The 23334-nt window shown below is 40.5% G+C and overlaps 2 protein-coding genes across 2 annotated transcripts in view; both read left to right on the top strand.

Annotated features, from left to right (window-relative positions):
- The first annotated feature begins 9661 nt into the window (after positions 1-9661).
- On the top strand, positions 9662-13658 carry LOC120548880 (histone acetyltransferase KAT6B-like). Its single transcript, XM_039785394.1, has 4 exons — positions 9662-9700; positions 9804-9879; positions 10770-10870; positions 11607-13658. The coding sequence occupies exons 1-4, from the start codon at positions 9662-9664 to the stop codon at positions 12051-12053; spliced, it is 663 nt and encodes a 220-aa protein (XP_039641328.1). The 3' UTR covers positions 12054-13658.
- A 4643-nt stretch (positions 13659-18301) lies between these two features.
- sgpp1 (sphingosine-1-phosphate phosphatase 1) overlaps positions 18302-23334 on the top strand; it is a 50051-nt gene continuing 45018 nt past the window's right edge. The window contains exon 1 of the mRNA XM_039786663.1: positions 18302-19189. Coding sequence (XP_039642597.1) covers positions 18302-19189 — 888 coding nt within the window. The remainder of the gene's footprint in view (positions 19190-23334) is intronic.

The raw sequence follows: 23334 nt of genomic DNA, 5'->3' as shown, positions 1-23334 counted from the left end.
TGTAGCTCCAAACCCCTCTGGGGGGGGAAGCAGGAGATGCGTTTGTTCTCTTCAGGCAGGTGACAACAAAGCTTTCTTTAGAATTGATGAAGTGCAGCTCAGTTTGATGACTGTGATTGGAGGAAACTGCAAATAATTACTCAAAAACACAAGATTGTATGGGAATAAGGAGATGACAGTCTGTAATTAATTTTGCGAAAGTGAACCCACTGGACAAATGAACACTTATGAGATATAATATAGCTACAAGATACAATCACATTTATTGTCCAATGAAAACAGACATTATACATCCATCATACAAATGTTCAATTGTTGAAAAGTACAACCCTGAACCTCATGAAGTACACACACACACACACACACACACACACACACACGTGATCCTAAACAGTTGTTTTTTTACTACCAAACTCACCACATTCATCATCATCATCATCATCATCATCATCATCATCATCATTATCATCACCACCATCACCATAAAGTAAAAGGCTTCATACATGTGAGTCTGAACATGAACTATATTTACTGCCCAGACTGATACATTTTATGCATGTCGAGTTATTGTACAGAATCTATAATATCTAATTTCTATTTTTTAACATAGTAAATGTTTAATGTTCTTATTAGTATTTCCCAGGAGTTCTATTTGTATTCACATGTCAGCATGCTCAGTTTGAGATCCCAGGTTGTATTCCAGATGTGAGACAATCAGATTGTGCTGCTGATGTGATACCGTTGTAATATTCTGATGATGAAGTGCCTGTAACATTTTTGAGATGAAACATATCCACCACAATAAAAAGAAGAAGAAAAAGAGATGATCCAAATTTGCATGAAGCCTTCCCCTGTTGTTCCCTGTGAATGCTGCTGTAGGACTGCATGCTCATGGAAGGTGACCACAGGGCCTAATGTCAAGGCCTGGACCAGGACTGAGGTCCAAGACCAAGTCAGACCACATTCAGTCAGGTTGACTTCGACACCAGGCCTACAGGAAGTCAAACCGAACACCAAAGCCAACTGAAACACTAAATACAGCAAACAAAACATAACCAAATCTATGGAACTAAATAAGTACTGTCTTTGTACAAAGATAGTAGAGGCAGTTTTAACTTGTGTCAATCGTCCCAAATGACAAGAAGAATAGTTAGAGATTCCACTTTAAACATTTGTCACACGTAACTACTTGTAAAAACCACAAGCTGACGTCTTTACATCTTTATGCTAAGCTAGGCTAATCCCCTCCTGGTTCCAGCTCTGTACTTCTGTAGTAGTGTTGATCTTCTTAACTCTCGAAAGAAAGCAAATAAGCATTTCCCAAAAATGTGGCACTATTGGTTTAGATATCGTAAGCCTGTGTCAAACAGAGCTTATTTTCAACATACAGTAAATGTAACCATATGTATGTACAGCCAGTCTGTGTATCTTTTGGTATTTAGATTTTACTTTTAGAAACAAAAATAAAATATAAAGCATTAGTCCAAAAACAAGTTTTGTTTTTTCTAATCCATTTTCCAAAACATATATTGAAAATGGAGTTGGCTTAACTTTTCTCTGTTATAAATAATAGTTAAATTAAATTGTAACAACAACAAAAAAACTAACATCTTTTCCTCTTCTGAAAATCTGGTTATGTCTCAGATCTTCTTAGATCTTCATTGACATCCAAAGTGGAACCTGTAACTGTTCTACAGAGAAATGAGACACTGACTCAGTAGATACTGTTAGTCCTGCAGTCCTGGTCTGGTCTGGTCTGGTCTGGGCCGTGCATGCTGAGCCCTTGCGGTACCCAGAAAGCACTTTTTGTACCAAGTTTTGTCGTTGCCAATAAAAGCCAGAAGATCCCTGCTGTGGGAACGTCTGTCCGCCATCTGTTTCCTTTGGCCCGTCTCTCCGTCCTGTTCAGATGTCTTAACTCTGAGTATGGGACTTTCGTTACCACAGTTACAACAAAAACGAAAACACAGATCATCCCCCTGTGATTGGTAGTAAAGATTTCCATTACAGATTACAGATTAGATTAGAGAGTTTAATCATTGACAGCAGATGCTTTGGTATTTAGATTTAGCCTACAAACATGCAGCTTGTTTGTGTTGCTGTTGATTAGCTGTATGCTATCAAGTGTTCAATTAACATGTAATCATTCTCAATGTTAATTGGTATGGCCACATTTGTATTTTAAACACAACACCAGAAACCTTTATGTTCCTGACTTCAATGATCTGCCGTTGGTTCACTGTAATCTACAAGTTATTTTCCTAAAGTACTGTGCAAGGACATACTAATCTTGTGTTTAATCTCCAATATACCATGTACTATTCCAATAATTCTTCTATAATAAGATTTAGAGTATTTCAGCATGATACTGTATCTGCTTGGCGGCATGCTTTTAAACTAAAAGTAAATGTCTAAAGTCTTCCAAATTGTTATAGATTATTACTAACAATATTGTAAATAATAAAAGATTATAACGCAAGAGATTCAAGGTGATTAAGAATTGCTTTCATGGCTCCAGACTGCGACCAAATGGTCGCATTTTGCGATCAAAATTTGAGAGTGTGCGACTGAATTTTACATCCAGTCACACATGTGCGACCAGTAAATTTGCCCCCTTTTTTTTACACGTTAAATGTCAAAATGTTGGTACCTGAGCGAGTAAGCGCAAGCTTATCTGTCTTCTCTGAAAGTTGACAGAGAGCAGAGCTCTGACACAAAGACACACACTCGCACACACACGCAGAGGTGCCAACTGTGCAAACTACGTCGGCTCTGCAGTTTTGTTGGAGTCACGGCAATATATGGTTACAGTATGGTTACAGTTTTTAAAAACTTCATGCAGACAGCGTTTGCTGCGATATGATATTAATGGCGAGGCGAAAGCGGTCGCGGTGCTGTTGACGTTACACTTCCTCTGAGACAAGCAGCAGGCACAGTGGTTTCTATGCCCTGGTGACTGACTGACAGGTAGAGGTATGAAGGCAAGGCAACTTTATTTCTACAGCACCTTTCAGCAACAAGGCAAGTCGAAGTGCTTTACATGAAACATTAAAGAGCAATTCAAAACGGTCATGATGAAAATAAAACAGGCTAAAATATAATAATATAAAAATACAAGAATAAAAGTTACAGTGAGTAAGAAATGAATAATTATTCAATTTAATAGGTTGTAGGATTTTTAAAATTTCTTTAGAGTGTAACATATTCTAATAAAATAACATAATGTTCTAAGTACATAGGATGAATAGGTTTGGAATTATTTTTACAACTGAAATAATTGTTTTGTAATTACAGAGGGAAAGTACCGAAAAAAGTACCGTTGGGTACTGGAACAGAATTTCAGGTATCGGTACCGATATTGGTTCAGATGCGAAAGGTACCCAATCCTAAGGGTAGTAGCCTAAACAATGCATGTTTAATTTTAAGTTGAATTCATTGTAATTGTAGACTAGAGCTGGTATATTTTTTAAATATTTTGTTTACTGTCATGACAGCAATGGTGCCTTCTATGTTGAATCTTCAAAAGTGACACTGAATTTGAAACGGCACATTGTAATTTCTGCATCTATTATCAAAGTATTTATTAGTAATACAGTGGAAATTAGTAGAAATGTGAATATTTGGTTAGCATGTTGATTTATGGTGTGTTCCCCTAAATTTTCTGGTTGCGCCCCTAAAATTTTCAGTTGGGGGCCACTGTGCTCCTAGTGAAAAAAGTTAGTCTGGAGCCCTGGCTTTATGTGCTAACAGTGCTGGTATTATCTAGTTTTTAGTTTCTATTTTCTAATATTTCTTGATGTCAGACATTTAATGCCTCTTGATGAAGGTTGGTGGATGGAAAACAACAGAGACAAATGAAAACACAGAAAAGAGATGCAACAAAAATATTTATTAATTTAACTTTTTTTTTTTTAAGTAAGTGCTGTAGTACAACTAGCAGGAGACAAGTAATAATTGAGGTAAAGTTTGGAGACATTACCTTATTTAATCATTAAATTAATAAATATTTTTGTTGTATCTCTTTTCGGTGTTGTAATTTGTAGACGTCCCTAAGCACTCGTCTAACTGCCGGTAGCAGCAGAGACCAGAAGCCAACATCATTTTGGGCATTATTAGTGGGGTCATTTACGAGATACAAACGTGGATCCATTAGCCCCTGAGCTAAGCTATTCAGCTGATAATGCTAACTTGTCCAATGTTAGACCCAGGTGAAAAAAGCTTCTGGGGGGTTGTTTGGCTCGAGGTCATGGTGCAAAGGACCCTAGGGTGAAATTACTCCGAACCATCACTTTAAGGTAGCCTACAACGCCTGCAAATGGTCAAAAACGTCCAAGAAATGCATTTTCAATTCAAAATGGCTGACTTTGTGTTGGGTTTAGGGTATGGCTCCAAGAGGCCTTTTTGTACTGTATGTCTGGACATGATACATATGCCTTCATACATCTACTACTAATTTGAAATATTGTAGGGGGTGCTGTTGAGCCACTTCACCACACCCAAGCCCAGGACCCCTGTAGATGTCCTCAGGCCTGGACTGTCATCATGTATGAAAGATTTGGGGCAGATCAGACAATGTACATTCGAGTTACAACAACTCTCTGTTTCATGTCGTAACATCAAAATTCACCATGGCGCCACACCATAAAAGCTCACAATCTTCAAAATGAAGCATCATCAAGGTCTTAAGGCTTTCCGGAAAACACTTTGGAGGAGGATTTGGTCAACCCGCTATGAGGACGACGTCAAAGTATAACGACAACATGACTATAACTCAGTATTGGCATAATGTCTTCTGGCCGTGAGTCTGGTCAACCATGACAACTTAGGGGCAGATCGGGCCATGTACACTGTAGTTACAAAAAGATCTTCGCTGATCTCCCGATTCGATTTGATTACGATTATCATGTCAGCAATTCGATTCAATTCCATATCTTGATGCATCACGATATGTCAAATACATTTTTCTATTAAAGCCATATAGGATATTTGACTTGACAGAATGCATTAGGATACTTTATAGTTCAATATAATACAGTTTTCTATATTAATTCATATGGTTATGTTTTCATCCAAAAATACAATACCTTACAATACAATCTTTTTCATTTAACAAAGTCTGAACACAGCACACACACACACACACACTTCATAGCTTTTCAAGCTTCAAAAACCAAACATTCTGCAGTGCTCTAATACTAAATAAATTGGATACATAAAACTACAGCACTGAGCACATGGCATTTCCTGAATGTGCAAAACATAACAGAATATGTAAACAGAAATGTTGTTAGGCCTACATTAAATTGTAAACAGACCGACCCGCGTGATGTCAATGGGAAGTTAGCTATCAAACGTAAATAAGTGTACATGCATGCATTTCTTTTATTTTGAAGGTGACTGTTTTTTGTGCAAACGTATGCAGCTTCTTCTTCTCAAGTCGCAATTAAAAAGAAGTAGAAGAAGAACTGCAATGTGTCGGACCCATGGATATTGTCACCATAGATATACATAATAATTATTATGTATAATTATAATTATTATGTATATCTATGGTTGTCACTACCTGATGTGAGTCGAGTGCAGACGAGTTGCGCATGCTCAGATTTAAACGGTTTATGGTATAACGCCAAAGCAAGGTGGGTGTCATACTGAAATTTGTGAAATCCATAAAATAATAAACTTTTCTCATTACAAACAATAACAGAAGATGGAAATCATTTCAAACGTTGTAGCTATCTATGATTGTTTGATTGCTAACGTTAGCTCAAAACACCAAGTGACAGCCTTTGTTGTGTTTGATTGCTAACTTGTAGCTAGCAGTGAACAAACTTCGTTATGTAGGTCCATGTTTATTGTATTTACATTACAGAAGTCTCTCGTTAGCATGCGCAACTCACATCTGCACTCGACTCACATGTCACGGGTAGTGACAGCTGTGTTAAAGGCTCTGACACACCAACCCGACGGCCAACGGTCGCCAGAAAAGGCAGTCGGACTGATCTGTCGGCTCCCCAAAGTCAAAAAAGTGCCTGGAAGTGAATGAGCTGTTATCCCTTAAAAATGTCAGCTCATGGGAAAGAGAGAAGGTCGCTACAGAGCGCCGAGTTTTTAACCAAACATGGACCTTTAAGTATTTATTTACTGAAGTTAAAGGTAATGCCGTGTGCTTAGTTTGCAGAGAACAGATCACTTTGTTAAAGGATTATAATTTGAATCGCCACTACACTACTAAACACGCAGATAAACCAACTTGACTGATGCAGAGCGGGCACGGACATCTGAAGCTTTGCTAGTTAAGCTGCAAACGCAACAATGCATCATGGGATGCAGCAGTCAGGACCAGCTTTGTGATATCCCACAAAATCACCAAGAACAGTAAGCCATTTTCTGAAGGGGAGTTTATTAAAGAGTGTTTGGTGGACTCTGCTGCGCTAATATGCCCAGAGGAAAAAAGAGACGTTTGAGAATGTGTCGCCTGACATAAAATGAATATTGAGCAGAATTGAGTTCAGCCTATTGGTCCGGCCCTCCTCAACAGTCCCTGTTTCTCATGTGGCCCCTTGGGAAAATGAATTGCCCACCCCTGGACTAGAGTCTATCATAGGTCTAGATGAAACGGGTTAGGCTACTGCGAATGTTATTTTTCATTTGAATGTTTAGGCCCGAAAATTAACGAGCGACATAACTGCGTTATAATCGATTATGGTAAACCACTGCATGCATGAGTCTGTTTAAATGCAGAGGGGATCGAGCTGCGTTTGCACTAGAGTGCGGATTGGGCTGCATTTTTCTGTCCAAGCCCAGTAACCGAACATGGCCTGAGCCCGACAGGCATAAAGATATTTGTGTCCGAGCCCGCTTTGTAGGAAGGCATTCGGAAATGTCAACAGATGAGGCATCAGCGCACACGGGGCAACAAGTGCACATTAACACAGGCGCGCACCTACATAATAAGCTGTTTTAAATTTAAAATGTTCAATGCCTTATCGCGCTGATGCGACCCTAACCCCAACATCATTTCTAAATATCTGTCCGAACCTGGTTTGGTTCGGGTATCCATGCTCTAGTTTGCACTACAGTCGTTTGTATCCTTGTAGCAGCGATATTCATATCAGCGTGGTGCCTTTTCAACTGAGTTAGCAAGTTTGACGTGTTGCCAGCAACATACCCGATCACTAATGAGCAATGTCGGCACACTACTTTCGTCTTATCCTTTCATTTTTGTCGTTTTTTTATTTCACCGGGGAACCGAAGTGTTCCCAAACAGGAGACCTTAATGACAACAGAGGGTCTTCAAGCTCTGGCTACTCTACATTAGCCATGACACTAGCTAGTTACCTAGGGAGGCTTGGCTGGTACAAGCATAGATAGACAGTACAAGAAAGGGTATAAGTGCTCAAAGTGCAGGGCGGAAACTAAACAAACTTTTGGTTAATATGCTCGGAATTGAAGTATGTTCCACACGCAAAACAAGCCTAATCATTTCTGTTAAAGATTGCATTCTGTGTACAGTTCCGAAAGTCCTGTACCGAAACGGTCCGGTAGAGTACATGTAGGCTACCTTTCACTCCTCAAAAAGTGTTAACTTTGCAGAATAATAATAATCCTGTCAATTCCAATAGGGCTGCCTTTGCTGACCAATGTTATCGGTGCTCGGGCCCTATATAGCAGGATATTGAGATAAATGTTTAACACTTTCAATCATTTTTTGTAAAGAAAATTTGCAGTCAATGAAGTAGCCTGCATGGAAACCTGCACAGCCTTTTTTTTGTGAACAGTAGCCTATTTGTGTGTGCCTCAGTGGGGCTCTGTGTTGGTAAAAAGGAGAACACACAGCGTGCAGCGTTGGATGCGGGAAGATGAGGAGTGATGCTGGAGCGTCATCGCCGTGCTTACTCAGTCTCCTAGCAACAGGAAACATCTGCCTCCGCGAGGGCCAATGAGGGCTCGCGTGTCGTCTCCTGTTGCTGCGAACGGGATATTTTAGGAGGCTGGAAAGCAGCGAGCGTCTCACCCCGGAGGAGCTGGAGCTGTCTGTGTGTGTCTGCAGGAACCGAGGGAGGCTCTGACTTCAGGCCGAGCTGCAGCGTCGCTGAATCGGTGTGAGGACGGTAGATGTGGCGACCAGGAGCAGAGCATATCAGCAGAAAGAGAGGGCGTCACTGGGATTTACTGACCCGCTGCTGGACAGACATTTTTAAAGGTAAGAAGCTTTAACGGACATTTAACGCATTTATAGGTGGTAACGTTAGTTTGGTATTTAAAACAGAAGCTTTCTAAACTGCATTAGCTGCTGGAGGCATAGCTGTAGACAGGATAAAACACATAAATAAAAAGGAGAAAAAGAATTAGAATTAGACCAAATAAAATGTAAATTTGACAAAAAGATAATAATGGTCTCTAACTCTCCATAATGTTTTTTATTAATGTTTTATCTAAACTTTAAAAAAAAAACACTTGATGATGTCCAGTGAATATGGAAGTACTCCAAATGAGATGGTCTTGAATCTTTAAGATAAACTGAAGGATTAAGTGTTCCTGTATGGCTTAATAAAAATATCCTTATAACCCTATAGGTAATATAATAGAATAGATAACAAAATCAATGCACCATTACCAGGCAAAAAGTTGATGTTTTGGTGATAAACTGTGAAGTAAAAGACTGTGAAATCAACATCCTGTTAGTTTTGTTAGTTTACGCACATTTTCCACCAATCTTAATGCAATACAAGGTGGTTTTAAGGGAGGAGACACAACCTTCTGTGCACACAGCCTTCTGCTTTAAGTGGAAATATTTGCTACATGCACACACACATACACACACACACACACACACACACACACACACACACACACACACACACACCTTCCCACGCAGCCTCTCTCTCTGCTCATGCATCATAGCATCATTCTCCCACAGATTAAGAATTTGGGCTGCAGTCAGATGTTAAAAACTGTGTGAGTCACTGCAGCAGCTTCAGGGGAGCCGGCATGAATGTTTTCGCAACGATAAAGCGTCCCACTCTGTGTTTATGATTGATTTTTGACAAACACACACACACAAACACACACATACACACACCATCCTCTTATCTATCCTCCTCTTACTCTCTCTTGAATTGAAATGAGCTTCTAGGGACAGCAGATTTTTGGAAAAGGCAGCTCTATAAATATTATGCAAAGATATGATAAACACAACATTTAAGGGTCAAATCAGGATATTGTACAGCAGTGAACATACAGTTTGTGAGTGCTTTGATATGGAAATATATGAAATAAAATGCAGCTGTATTGATATAAATAATACAGTTAGCCTAATGTATACATTACATTTTATACAAATAAATAAAATAAAATAGTTTTATTCTATTTTATTTAGTGGTCTTTTTCATTTATTTAAGTTTATTCCATTGATCTTTATTTTCATTTGATTTCATCTTTTAGCCTACCTTTTCCCGTGGCTGGTGTACAGGTGATGATTAGATGTTCCTTCACAAACAGAGATGCTGTCTGCTGCGTGTAAGCTCTGAGAAGCCCTAACACCAAAACATGTCAGCACTTTTGTCAGAGACCATTAGTTGTAAATAAAAAATGTATTTCAAATGTCCTACTTTAAATAAAAGTGGGACATTAATGTATCCAGGTTGCACTTAATGTGATTATGGATCCAGAAAATAAATTCAAGTTAAAGAAAATCCAAGTTAGGTTGGCTGCTCTGGCAGATGTGTAGTTTCATGCTCAGATGTTTTGGTGCTGTCTTTGTATCCTCCTCTTGCTCCTCCTCACCTGTGTCTTCCCTGCAGGAGTCTGAGGGCGATGTGGAGGCTCAGATCCACTCACTGATTCAGAGAGCTGAGTGCCGGCTGTGGAACATCAGGAGCAGGTAATCCGATCCGTTTCCTCATTTACACCCAATGACTTTACACGACTTTGCACGTAACGTTGAACCTGTCTGTGTTCATTTATTTCTTTGGCCACTTGTGGGCAGTGCAACAAGCTGTTTTAAACTATGACATTTTACTTAGCCTAGTCCCGAAATGTTGCCTACTATTAAATGGTATATATATATTTTTTTTTTAAGTTAGACAGTGTGCAGGAGTTTTCTTTGCAGCTTCAAAATTAGCCCTTTGAAATGATAAAGGAACTTGCCTAGACAAGGTGTAAACCATACTCTGGTTTATTATATATTTATACCTCTTTACTTAATATTACTTAATACTGCTGGATGACAGAATCTTTAACATTTTAAAGGAATAGTATGACATTTTGGGTTTGTGATTGAGAGCTAGAACTCTGAATTATTTATATTTTCTGTGTCAAACTACTGTTTCAAAGGTCAAGAGTTAACTTTCACACTTAACAATCTAGATGTCGTTTCAGAGGCGTATAAAGAGGAGGTGAAATATAACAAAAGAAAAAGAATAAAAATAGGGCATTTTGGTAAATAAGTGATTGTTCCTCAGCACCATTAATCCAGAAATATAGGTATCAGTATCAGCCATCTAATTATATGATTTGATTCATTGTTTACTCATTAGCTTCCTGAGTTGATTAAATGTAAAATGAAATACATACTATATAGTACATTAGTTTTGAAAAAAAACTGTAAGAGTCACTCTAAAAGTGTCTCAGCGTTTCATATTAAAAAACATCGACTTTAGTCCCTTCGAATGGTGGTGTAGGGTGAAAATCAGTTTACCAGCATTCCCTCTATTAGATTTGTAGTTTAATCTTTTGTTTGTTGCCTACAGCAGCCCCTTTCCTGTGAGAGAGACCAAACCATTCAACAACGTCGAAAGTTGCTTACTTCAAGAGGAAATATGCGGAGGAGGAGGATTTACACGGAGGCCTACGTGGATATTTTCAAAAAGTATGAACCTCTTCTGTCCCTCTTATCGTCCACATTTTCTTTTCACCATTAAGCCGATCTTCAAGCCGATCGTGTAATTTGATTTTGCTACGTGTTGAGAAACCGTGACCCATCTCAGTGTTTATTGATTTTTGCATTGTGTGCAGGCTTTTACCTATTTCTGTGTGTTCTCATTATTTCCTCTTGCCTTTCTGCTTCATGTTTGTCATCCCTGACCCTCACCTTCAACTCCAGCCGTGCTTGTTTCCCTTTACATTTGTTTTACTCTTTATATGTTGTCCTTCCGCTTTCAATGCGCTTTCAACGCTTTCTCCGCGTCTATGCAGATGATACGTTTATGTTCATGTCAGAATTCACTTCACATTGATATCCAGATCAGATATTAAGATTAGCAAGATGATGTCATGTTAATCACAATAATAACACAACAATTCTGTAATAGCAACGGTTTTGCTCTCTTGAATGGCTGGTTCTCCTTTTGAAGAAACAGAAAAGACAATTTTGAAATGTTGTGGACATGAACGCCGCCCATTGCCATTGGGCAGGAATAGTGTTTTGTGGCTCCTTTCTGTTTTGCCAGGGCTGTGTATTAACACACAGGTTGTTGTTTTTTAGCGCACACAGAAAATAGAGAGCTAGGTGACTGTGAGAAGATAGTCACTGAATTTGACAAAAAGTGTATTGGATTAACATCACTTACTGTACCTTTAACGGCCTTTGTGTTTGTCGTGTGCAGCACCTGATACTGCAGGAGGACCGCAGCTGCATCCTGAAGCTGTCCCTGGAGAAGCTGAGGTTCCTGGAGGACCCCGAGGCCTACCTCCGGCGCTCCGTCCTCATCAACAACCTGCTGAGGAAGATCCACCATGAGGAGGAGGAGCTGGAGGCCGAAGAGGAGGAGGAGGAGGAGGAGGAAGAAGATGAGGTAGAAGAAGAGGAAGAAGAAGTAGGAGAAGAAGAGGCGGTGATTGGCGAGAGGGGGCAGCGGAAGCTGTTGTACCCGGACAGGAAGAGGTTGAAGGTGCTGGTGATGGACTGCTGCTCACCGGCGTTTGGCCTGGAGGAGCTGCAGCATTACCGGCTGGTGCCCTGTTACCCATCAGCCCTGTACAGCCTGGGTACCTGCCCGGGCCTCGCGCCCAACCACCAGGTCCTTCTCTACAACCTGGACGACAACGGCTGACTGTCCACACCCCGCTGCCTCTTTTCAAAGTTTTTAGAAATGCAGGGTAAGTTCATGATACGGGCATGTGGACATGTACTGTTTGTTCATAATCGGCAGGAGGAAAGCTGGTGTCGTTTTCCCCACGTACAACCTTTAAAAGGAAAATGTACCGTGGGGGTTTGTTTTGTTCGTATGCCAGGATGTCACCTCCTCTCTTCAATTTGCTAAGAGGCAGCAGTGGATTTGAGAAAAAAAAAACTCTTTTCTCCTTCTGCTTCGGGATCAACGTGGGTCGGTCTCTGATTGTTGATGTCAAACTCTGTCGCAGCATCACTGCCATTTTATCATACGTGCAAATGTGAGAGACTCGAAGCAGGCTGTTGATGTTGTGTAACTGATTCTTATTGTTATCGTTGCTCATGTGAACCGTGAGCCTATTCAGGGATTTACAGACTGCAGGCTACGTTTTTGATGCACCTTGGCTTGCGTGGAGAATATGAATACGGGCTGTTATGCTTCTGTTATCTTTTTATGCTACTGTGTGATTTATGAAATATTCTGTGTGTAACATTCCCTGGACTGTGTGAATCGTCATGCTATCTCATGGTACTCCCTTCTCTGAGAGATGCATTTACTGCCTGTAGGGGAAGACAGTTGTTTTCTCTGTATTTGATGTCCTGTGTTTTGCATTACTTTGCCGCCCTCTGCTGGTGAAATAATTCATCTTGAAGCCCTTTATAGGGGCTGATGTGTTCAGATCTTACAATGCAAGTGGATGAAAAGAAAAGATGGTAACGTTTTACTTTAAGTCCCCTTGTTTAGCATTTATAAGCAGTACATGAATGGTTTGTAACACATTATAATTCAGTTGTATGCAGATATTTGTTTATTAACCTAACTCCTCCTGTAGGCACCCATAAATGGAGGCTGATGTATTCAAATGATTGACAATATTTTTAAAATACAGATATAATACTATAAGATGTCTTCATAGGAGAAGTTACAATTGTCAACAAATACTATACATTAAGAAATACTTAAAGTGCCCGTATATCTGCGTACAACAGTGTTTTAACCCATTTATTAAAGGTTTATAAAGTGCTTGTAATACTAAATAGGAGGGGGTTAAAGTTAAGTGTTACAGAAAAGGGGAATAATCTTTCTTATTTGTTTTCCCTTTTTAGCTGATAGAAGTCATGTTTTGTGTTTAAAAAAAAAGGAAACTGGCATCTCTTCTCATTCTCTTGAGCTCTAAGAAGTAAAAAACAACTTTTTTGTCTGCTACCAAATAATTTGTACGTGATCGATTTTCAGCCCCATGGTGTTTTGAAGCTGAATTTCAGAGCGCAGAATGTCTTTAGATTGATATTATATTCCATATTTTTTACTATCAGTCCTTGGGCCCGTCTCAGGAAGGAGGTTTACCAAACTCTGAGTCTAACCCAGGGGCCCGTTTCAGGAAGAAGGTTTAAAAAACTCTGAGTTTAACCCAGGGGCCCGTTTCAGGAAGGAGGTTTACCAAACTTTGAGTCTAACCCAGGGGCCCGTTTCAGGAAGAACGTTTACCAAACTCTGAGTCTAACCCAGGGGCCCATTTCAGGAAGGAGGTTTACCAAACTCTGAGTCTAACCCTGGGGCCCGTTTCAGGAAGGAGGTTTACCAAACTCTGAGTCTAACCCTGAACTCTGAGTTGATTTACCCTGAGATGGAAACTCTGAGTTTTTGGTTCCAGAACAGCTGATTAGAGTTGGTTCCATCAACTCAGAGTAGGTTCACTCAGAGTTAAGCGCGTGCACCACCACTGTAAAAAGGCAGCATGAATGGAGCCATGATACTACGATTCACCATGGTAACAACCACAAACAAACTGGTCGGTATACTTTATCCCTCTGGAACTGGAACTACTCATGCGCACATACAGCGAGTTTGAATATATATTTTGTTAAAAAGAGAAGCAACACGGCTGCTGCTGCAAAATAGCAAGACTTGGTGTGGAAGAAAATTGCTGCTCAGGTCAATGCGTAAGCTGTAATATAGTGTATTAATTTCATATTTAATCACATGTAACCTATAATATTACTGATGAAAACTGGAATGGTAGTAGGCTACACCTATCATTTCATTTAGGTGCAATCCTGTGGGTGAAAAAGTAAGCTACTACTAATCCCATTCTGAGGCTGCAGCACCATGTCATTAACAGAACTATAATTTATAATCATTTAATTCTTTTTAATGGCTCTCACTGGTTTGTGTCCAGGGAACACTACAAAAACGTTTAAAAAACATCTCAGAGCAATCAGGCTCACTCTTTTGACGGTGCTTTGCTACAGTGGCTTTACTAATATGCTCCGCATCACCAATGTTGTAAAGAAAATTTGCAAAAAAACATAATGTGACACAAATAACGTGCTGGGGTGTAGAGCATGTCCATGATGGGTGACGTTAGTGATATGAGGACGGATAAGGTTATTTAGGTTACATAACTGATAGACTGGGAAGAAAAATGATACCGCTCAAATAGGTATAGGCTAGTATCTGGAAATGAAAATGCATCTGTAATCGGGGCCTCAATATCATCTCCAGATGCACGTTTAACTCCCTGAGAAGTAGAAACTTATAAAACTAACTTTCTGTCATATTTGCTGAAACTGACCCTATGTTCCAGTAGAACTACATGAAGCAGGTCATTAAAAAAGAAATCTGGCTCCTCTGTCACCACCAACAACAGCCTTTAATGTGATTTGCAAAAATCCACCGCTCCCTGTTCAGATGCACCAATCAGGGCCTTTGGGGGTGTCTAACTTCGTGTCAACCACTGCTCATACACACACATTCATTCTCCCTTGTGGGGGGAGGGGCTTTGGAGACCGTTTTGGGCTTTGGCGGAAAGGAGGGAGGGACTGAGAAGTTGTTGATGTTCAAATTTTTGGCAAAGTCCTGGATCTTCACAATCCTACCTACAGCACCTTTAAGTTCCCTCTCTTTCTGAAACGGGCTGGAGTTCCCCCTCTCTCTCAGGTTTGATTAACCTCCCTTTCTGAAACAGAAAACCCAGAGTTTCCCTCAGGGTTAACAAACTCAGAGTTTTCACTAAACCTGTACTACGAATCCAGATCAACATGGCCTGGATTTATATCAGTTCCCCGGCTTCACCTAACCTAACAACCGCGGTCCAGCATAAGCTGTGTCACGACGCTGGTTAATATCTAGTTCAGTCAGCCATCAGGGTTTCCCAATCAGCGACGCGTGCGTTCACATAAAAGAGGCGGGGTTTGCACAGCACGACCAATCGCAAACATCTACCAGAGCCGCATGTTTTACAAAGGAGAGTAAACTATAATTCTACATAAATATGAAGAACACAGACCTGCAATACAGTCGCTGCTTCCTAAAACAGGAAGGAAAGCTGGGAAAAAAATAGCAGAAGCTGTAAATGCGTACATCACAACGCTTATTAATATCACTTCCCCATCAGTCAGGACCAAGATCTGACCATAATTACTGTGCTTTCCATAAACTGTCGTTGCTTTAGCCTTTTATTTCAGTTGCAACCGTGGCAGTGGTAGACGATCGTTAGAGCAAATAAAATATAAAAAAACATAATTCAAACTGATGTGCGCACTGGCAACACACGGCTCAAGAAGCCGATAAATAGCCTATATGTAATTTCTTCTGCTGAAAATCTATATCTTTCATAAAAATACCCATCAGGGGATGTTAATGTAGTTGTCGGCCTCTAAATGTTTTAACTTTTCTGAGCACACCTCTCTCTCTCTCTGCGCACCGAGCTCCACCAGATCCTCTAGACCAATCAAGTATTGATTGGTCAGTAGGCGGAGCTTTAAAGGCCCTGACACACCAACCCGACGACCGACTGTTGGCTGAAAAGCCAGTCGGACTGATCAGTCATCCCGAGTTGGTCAAAAAAGTGCCTCGGAACCCACCGAAGCGATGCAGACTTGAGTGTACGTTTTTCGGGTGCGCTTGACGTAATACGTCTCAGTAACAGTAGGCGGCGCTAATCTGTATTGTCGCCCCAAAAATGAAAACCGGCAGCTGATTGGACGAACGCATCACGTTGGTCTGGCTTCTCCCGAATTTCAAACCAGACCATAATGGCGGCTCATTCAGAATATGATCTCGTATTTTACGTAAATATTTCACCGAAACGTGTTTCTGAAAACATTTTAAGGGAGAAACAGGCCGTGCAGTTGCTGACTCTGTCTTCATTTCAAATCGACAAAGATCCCTTTTAAAGATTTTTGTCAGATTTTGAGAGGCGTTCGTCACGCTCATCCCGCTTGTCATTTCCGGGAATTGGTCATTGAGTCCGACTGCCCACTGGCCGATTCAACAAGTCAAATCGGCCCAAATTAAAGCCGACGGCTCCTCCAACTGACGACGGCACGGAACATACCGAACAGACTCGAGTCACTGACCTCACCAGACTGTCCGACGGCCGATAGTCGGGTTGGTGTGTCAGTGCCTTTACACCAGTTGATCTCTGATCTCTAACATAACCTGCTCCCGACCAGGTTAGGTGTAACCCTGGGTTGAACCTGAAGTTACCTCGTTAACGCCAAATCTTGCTTCGTAGTACAGGCCTCTGCTTTCTGAAACGGGCCCTGGTTGTAGCAGCAGGTGCAATGTTGTCACAGAGACTGAGTCTTGCTAAGTTGTCGGAAGATATTTTATTATTCAATGTGGCACAGCGCGTGGTTTATAAAGCTGATTAATCTGCTGTATGACAACGGTGATTAATGATTCATCCTTTTTCAGTGTCTCCTTTATGTGTTTTGAGTGTTCAATCTTGATAACAATCACTACAATGGAAAAAAACAACAAACTGCAGGCAACTACTAAAGAGAAGCTTGATATTTTAAAACAATAATTTATATTTTGATGAAAATGTATATTCCATATTTAAGATAAACTATTTTGAAAAAGGGCAAGTAAACTTTTTTTCAGGTGATTGATTATCAAATAAAGTATGTGAGGTGACAATGTTTTTATGTGTTGTGGTTGTTATGCATTGTGTAGCAGTATAAGTAGTAAAATCTATCTATCTACTTTATTTAGTATGTTTTCACACGTGTGTTTGTTTATATTAATATAAAAAGTGCAGGCTACATAGAATGATACGCTAATCGCGGTCACGTTACATCGTGACGTCTTGAACACATCCATCTATGAGCGTGCGCGCCGCAACTGTTGCCTTCAAGTGTTCCTACCAAACACAAAATTTAGAGGCTCAAATCCTAAATGCCCAGTTAAGTATCCAGATACATAAAAAAAACTAAATGTTGATAATAATGTCGATTTGTCACAGAAAAGTCTTCATTCTTTACCGTATGATATTGTTATTATACCATGTTTATATTTTTGTTTACATTTTGTTGTTTTCTTGAGTCTTCGCATTCAAAAGTTTAGGATAAAAACAAAATGTCCACAGTTTTCAAACAAAGCCTACAAATGTAGCTTTGATAATAAAATGTGTTTTTTTAATAGCCCATCATAAAAACATTGAACTTCAAAGTCACCACTAAAGAAGACAAAGTAAACGGAAGGAAGTTTGAATACAGTGTACATGCAGGGCTATAGCTTTTCCAAATACTGAGGTCATGAGCCCAAGTCTCTCTGATGCAGCTCACCTCGAAAGGTTTTCATTATACAGCATTTTATATGTATCTATTCGGTTCAGTCAGGCTTGGGTCTTGGACTTGTTCACTTATTCTTTGATACAATATTTCCTGATTTAAGTCAGGAAACTTCTCTAACTTAATAATTTTAGAGTTTGATATCATTTGTTAAACAGGTCAGAATATGAAGGCAATATATAGACCGGAATCTGTGTCCGTTTGATTTTAAGTGAGTAAAGAGTTCCTAATTTCCGACAGCACCAGAAGGCACCAGTGAAGGCTCGCTCCCCTGCGTGCTCCGTAGATCTGTCAGATGCAGGATACTACTCAGATAGCGGGTCACTGAACGCATCTGGACGCTGTCGAACAAGAACCGATCCGTTCGGTTTGTCCGTTATCGTCTTACCGGAAACATAATTTCTTTTATTTTTTTTAAATAATACTACCCGCCGTTATAACTTGTTGCAGTTTAAAAAATATTCAGAGTTCTCTCTGCCAGGATGCACGGGTTAACTAGCTAACGTTAGCCGAGAGCAGCTAGCGTTCATCGTCCACTGTTTGGGAGAAAGTAGCGGAGTCCGTGTTATTTCTTTCAGCCGTGTGGGGCGTGAGTGAACCGGAGTAAACATGGAGAAAAGTAACCGTTTTGTAGAACTGTACCGTTATCTGCAAGACCCCCACCTTGTCGCCCGCTTTCAGCGCTTTTGTGGAGTACGCGGTTCATTTTCGAGAACCGTCTTTGCTGGTAGTAACGTTACCAGCAGCAGCAAGGAAGCAGACCGGACTTTCTCGCACAACAACGGTGCTTGCCATCATCATATCACCGAAGAAAATGAGAGTGAACACTTGGCCGTTATCGGAGCTGGGGAAGGGGAGAAAGTACAAACGGCAGCAGTGGGTGTTCGAAAGAGGATCACCGATTCAAATGTTCCGAAAAACAGAGGAGAGGAGAGTGAAAATGCTCCCCAGAACGGGGCACTTGTGTCCGCTTCGACCGCCAAGGGAGAAACGGTTGGTGTGGGCAGTAACGGCCGTAGCCTCGCCGGGGCCACCGCCGCGGGTCTGGGCGCTCACAGCGGGGTCCGGCCGGACTTTTCAGAGGCAACCGAAACAGAGGAGAGAGAAACGGAGAAGAGCAGCACAGTGAAACCCCTACGCAAAAACTCTCTAACGGGCGACGCCGGGCAGGAGTTCCTCATCGAGAACCGGTTCTTATACTACATGTTCACTTTCGGAACCGAGCTGGGAAACGAGCTCTTTTACATCACCTTCTTCCCCTTCGTCGTGTGGAACGTGGACGCCTTTGTGGGCAGGAGGCTGATCATGGTGTGGGTCTGGGTCATGTACCTGGGGCAGTGCACCAAGGATGTGATCGGGTGGTCCCGGCCCGCTTCTCCACCTGTGGTCAAAGTGGAGATGTTTTACAACTCTGAGTACAGCATGCCGTCCACACACGCCATGTCTGGCACCGCCATCCCCTTCTCCCTGTTCTTCATGACCTACGGCCGCTGGGAGGTACAGTATAACCATATCACATGCCGTCAAAGTGTTAAAAAAGACCTGGAATTTGAAATGAAGCAGCAGAGAATGGGAAGTTGGCGAAGCTATTTCCTCATGATTTCAACAAAAGAAACTGAGAAAGTTCATCTTGTGATGTTTCAGAACAGGTTCCTTTTATTTGCATATTCAGAAACACTAGCAACAACTGCTGATCAACACTGGGATGATCACACACGCCCACTTCAGCAGGCCAGTAAATGCATGAGCGTTATAGAGCAGCAGGGTGAGTCTAGTGCTTGATTAAAAACACTATATATATATATTGGCCCGTTGCCACTTTTACAGACACACAATAGACAAACATTTTTGGGAAGGAGCCCTCTACTCAAACAGTTGGGTCAAAGACACTGAAGAGGATATATGGAACATAGAAACACATTTTAGTTATTTCAACAGCATCTCAAACTAGAGTCTCCAAAAGTCCATAAAGTTGAATCAACACCTCTCTAAAACAGTATCAACAAACATTATAACATATAACATAAGTAATTTAATATTTAGTATTTTTTTTAACATAAGTAATACAAGTAATTCATAGGGACCACCTGACGTCACGACATTTTAGATTTTTGTAAACGTGGTTGATGTCCTATTATCACATATAATATTTTTTTCTTCTAGGGCCATATCTTGGTGTCCTTTACCTATCGTGCAACAGCGTATTGATAGGCATCTGTTATTGTGTAGGGATGGATTATGTAACGTTACAAGGTAAATGTAAATGTAGGGAAAAGTAAGTTGGGGCAGACGCTTTGCAGATTTTAAAGGGTAACTACCGTTTTTGTTTTTAACCTGGTCCCTGTGTTCCTATGTTTTTGTGTCAAAGTGACTGATGGGAACAACAATATTTGACATTGGTCCAGTATTAAAGGTCCCATGGCATGAAAATGTAACTTTTATGAGGTTTTTTAACATTAAAATGCATTCCCCCAGCCTGCCTATGGTCCCCCAGTGACTAAAAATGGCGATAGGTGTAAACCGAGCCCTGGGTATCCTGCTCTGCCTTTGAGAAAATGAAAGCTCAGATGGGCCAATCAGGAATCTTCTCCTTATGAGGTCATAAGGAGCAAGGTTACCTCCCCTTTCTTTGCTTTGCCCGCCCAGAGAATTTAGCCCACCCATGAGAGAGAGAGAGAGACATCATGGCTTTCAAACAAGCAAAGTGGCAGTTGGTCAAGGCCACACCCCCACACACCACCTTGCCCCCCCGCTCTCCCCGTAAATAGCTACAGACACAGAAATGGCACATACTAAGGAAAGCTCATTGTGGGACTGGCTCTAGTGGCTGGAATTCTGCACCAAAGCTGAATTTTGGTAAAGATACTTCAGATACAGTATTAGGGGACCACTAAGGCCTATATAAAAGAGACTTCATATACAGTATTAGGGGACCACTAAGGCCTATATAAAAGAGACTTCAGATACAGTATTAGGGGACCACTAAGGTCTATATAAAAGAGACTTCAGATACAGTATTAGGGGACCACTAAGGTCTATATAAAAGAGACTTCAGATACAGTATTAGGGGACCACTAAGGCCTATATAAAAGAGACTTCAGATACAGTATTAGGGGACCACTAAGGCCTATATAAAAGAGACTTCAGATACAGTATTAGGGGACCACTAAGATCTATATAAAAGAGACTTCAGATAAAGTATTAGGGGACCACTAAGGCCTATATAAAAGAGACTTCAGATACAGTATTAGGGGACCACTAAGGTCTATATAAAAGAGACTTCAGATACAGTATTAGGGGACCACTAAGGTCTATATAAAAGAGACTTCAGATACAGTATTAGGGGACCACTAAGGTCTATATAAAAGAGACTTCAGATACAGTATTAGGGGACCACTAAGACCTATATAAAAGAGACTTCAGATACAGTATTAGGGGACCACTAAGGCCTATATAAAAGATACTTCAGATACAGTATTAGGGGACCACTAAGGCCTATATAAAAGAGACTTCATATACAGTATTAGGGGACCACTAAGGCCTATATAAAAGAGACTTCAGATACAGTATTAGGGGACCACTAAGGTCTATATAAAAGAGACTTCAGATACAGTATTAGGGGACCACTAAGGTCTATATAAAAGAGACTTCAGATACAGTATTAGGGGACCACTAAGGCCTATATAAAAGAGACTTCAGATACAGTATTAGGGGACCACTAAGGTCTATATAAAAGAGACTTCATATACAGTATTAGGGGACCACTAAGGCCTATATAAAAGAGACTTCAGATACAGTATTAGGGGACCACTAAGGTCTATATAAAAGAGACTTCAGATACAGTATTAGGGGACCACTAAGACCTATATAAAAGAGACTTCAGATACAGTATTAGGGGACCACTAAGGCCTATATAAAAGATACTTCAGATACAGTATTAGGGGACCACTAAGGTCTATATAAAAGAGACTTCAGATACAGTATTAGGGGACCACTAAGACCTATATAAAAGAGACTTCAGATACAGTATTAGGGGACCACTAAGGTCTATATAAAAGAGACTTCAGATACAGTATTAGGGGACCACTAAGGTCTATATAAAACCATCCAAAGAGCACCATGTCATGGGACCTTTAAAGGTGCAGTAGGTAAGTCTTATAAAACTAACTTTCTATCATATTTGCTAAAATATGATAAAATCCAGCACCTCTGGCACCACCTACAGCCTGCAGTGGTGTAGCGGAGAAACAAGCTACAATGTAAGCTAATAGGACAATTGTCCAGCTTGTATTTACCTTCACAAAAGTGCTGGTTTTGACACTGACAGGCTCAGATTAATATTCTAAGTGTCTGTCAACATTATGGAAAAGATTTCTAAAGAGGTTGACCTTTCTGTTGAAGAGTAAGATCCTTTTTTCAAACCTAAAAACATCTGTAAAATTGCGTTCACTAAGACTCACCAGACTCCATGTAAACAAACAGTGATTTTAACATCGTAAAATAGATTTCATTCAAAGTCGACAGAAACTAAATTAAACTATGAAACGCCGTTTTGGGTCATCGTTCCACTTTTCCAACCATCACAACTATAGTTTTGGCTGGCAAAATGAGCACTTTAGTGAAGGTAAATACAAGCTGGACAATTAACTTACATTGTAGCTTGTTTCACCACTGCTGACTGTTGCGATCTCACTCAATACTGGACCAATGTCAAAGATTGTTGTTCCCATCAGTCACTTAGACACAAAAAACATAGGAAAATTGGTTGAAAAAAACGGTAGTTACCCTTTTAAGGGACAAAAAACTGTTGGAGATAATACGTATGAATCACAACCAATATCCAATGTCTTTCTGTCTCATTTAGATGCGTTGTTACCATGCCTGTATCTAAAAACTTGCGTATGTGTAGCCTAGGTCTATGTAGCTCTATTGCTGTTTCTGACACAGAAATGGCGGCGGGAATGCCTGAAGTGACGTCTTTGGTACCCATGAATAAACTGGCAACCAAGTCTAAGAAAAAAAAATTGTATATTTTGAACACTAAACGTCACTGGCAATTCAGTTCCTGTAATAACTGAATATAAACAAACTACAACACAAAAAAATGCCATTTAAATACTGCTGTTTCCTATGCCACATTTCCCAGCATTTGTCTCTGCATACCCACCAGCATCTCACAGCACAGTATATTGTTGTGCCATGTGGCAACTCTTGATACAGGATCTATGCCCTCTGAGGCTGCATCTTTACCAATTAATGTGCGGTTGACCCAGTAGATACAGTGAACGAAGCCAACAGCCACAGCTGTTGAGCTGTATGAGCACATTTGTTGACTCTTTAATGCTTGTACTGCTGTGAAATCAAGCTCATTGTGTTTACAACAAGGCTAAAAGTCTGCAGTTCTACAGCCAACTGACAGTCCTGTGATGCTACAGTGTAATGCTTAATACACAGCATAAAAGATGGATACAAAATGTAGAGGCCAAATCAACAGAAAATACAGCAACAATTTTGATAATTAAGTGGTAGTTTCACCAATAATGGCAAAGTTCATCGGTTCTTGCTTGTCAAATGTGTTTGCAATGTTTCTTAGTCTTCTATGATAGTAAACTGAATATCTTTTGGGTTTTGGACTTTTGGTC

This window comes from Perca fluviatilis, chromosome 20 (assembly GCF_010015445.1).
Source record: "Perca fluviatilis chromosome 20, GENO_Pfluv_1.0, whole genome shotgun sequence".
Taxonomy (NCBI): Eukaryota; Metazoa; Chordata; class Actinopteri; order Perciformes; family Percidae; genus Perca; species Perca fluviatilis.
Note: the sequence above shows the minus strand (reverse complement) of the source record. Positions and strands in the feature narration are given on the sequence as shown.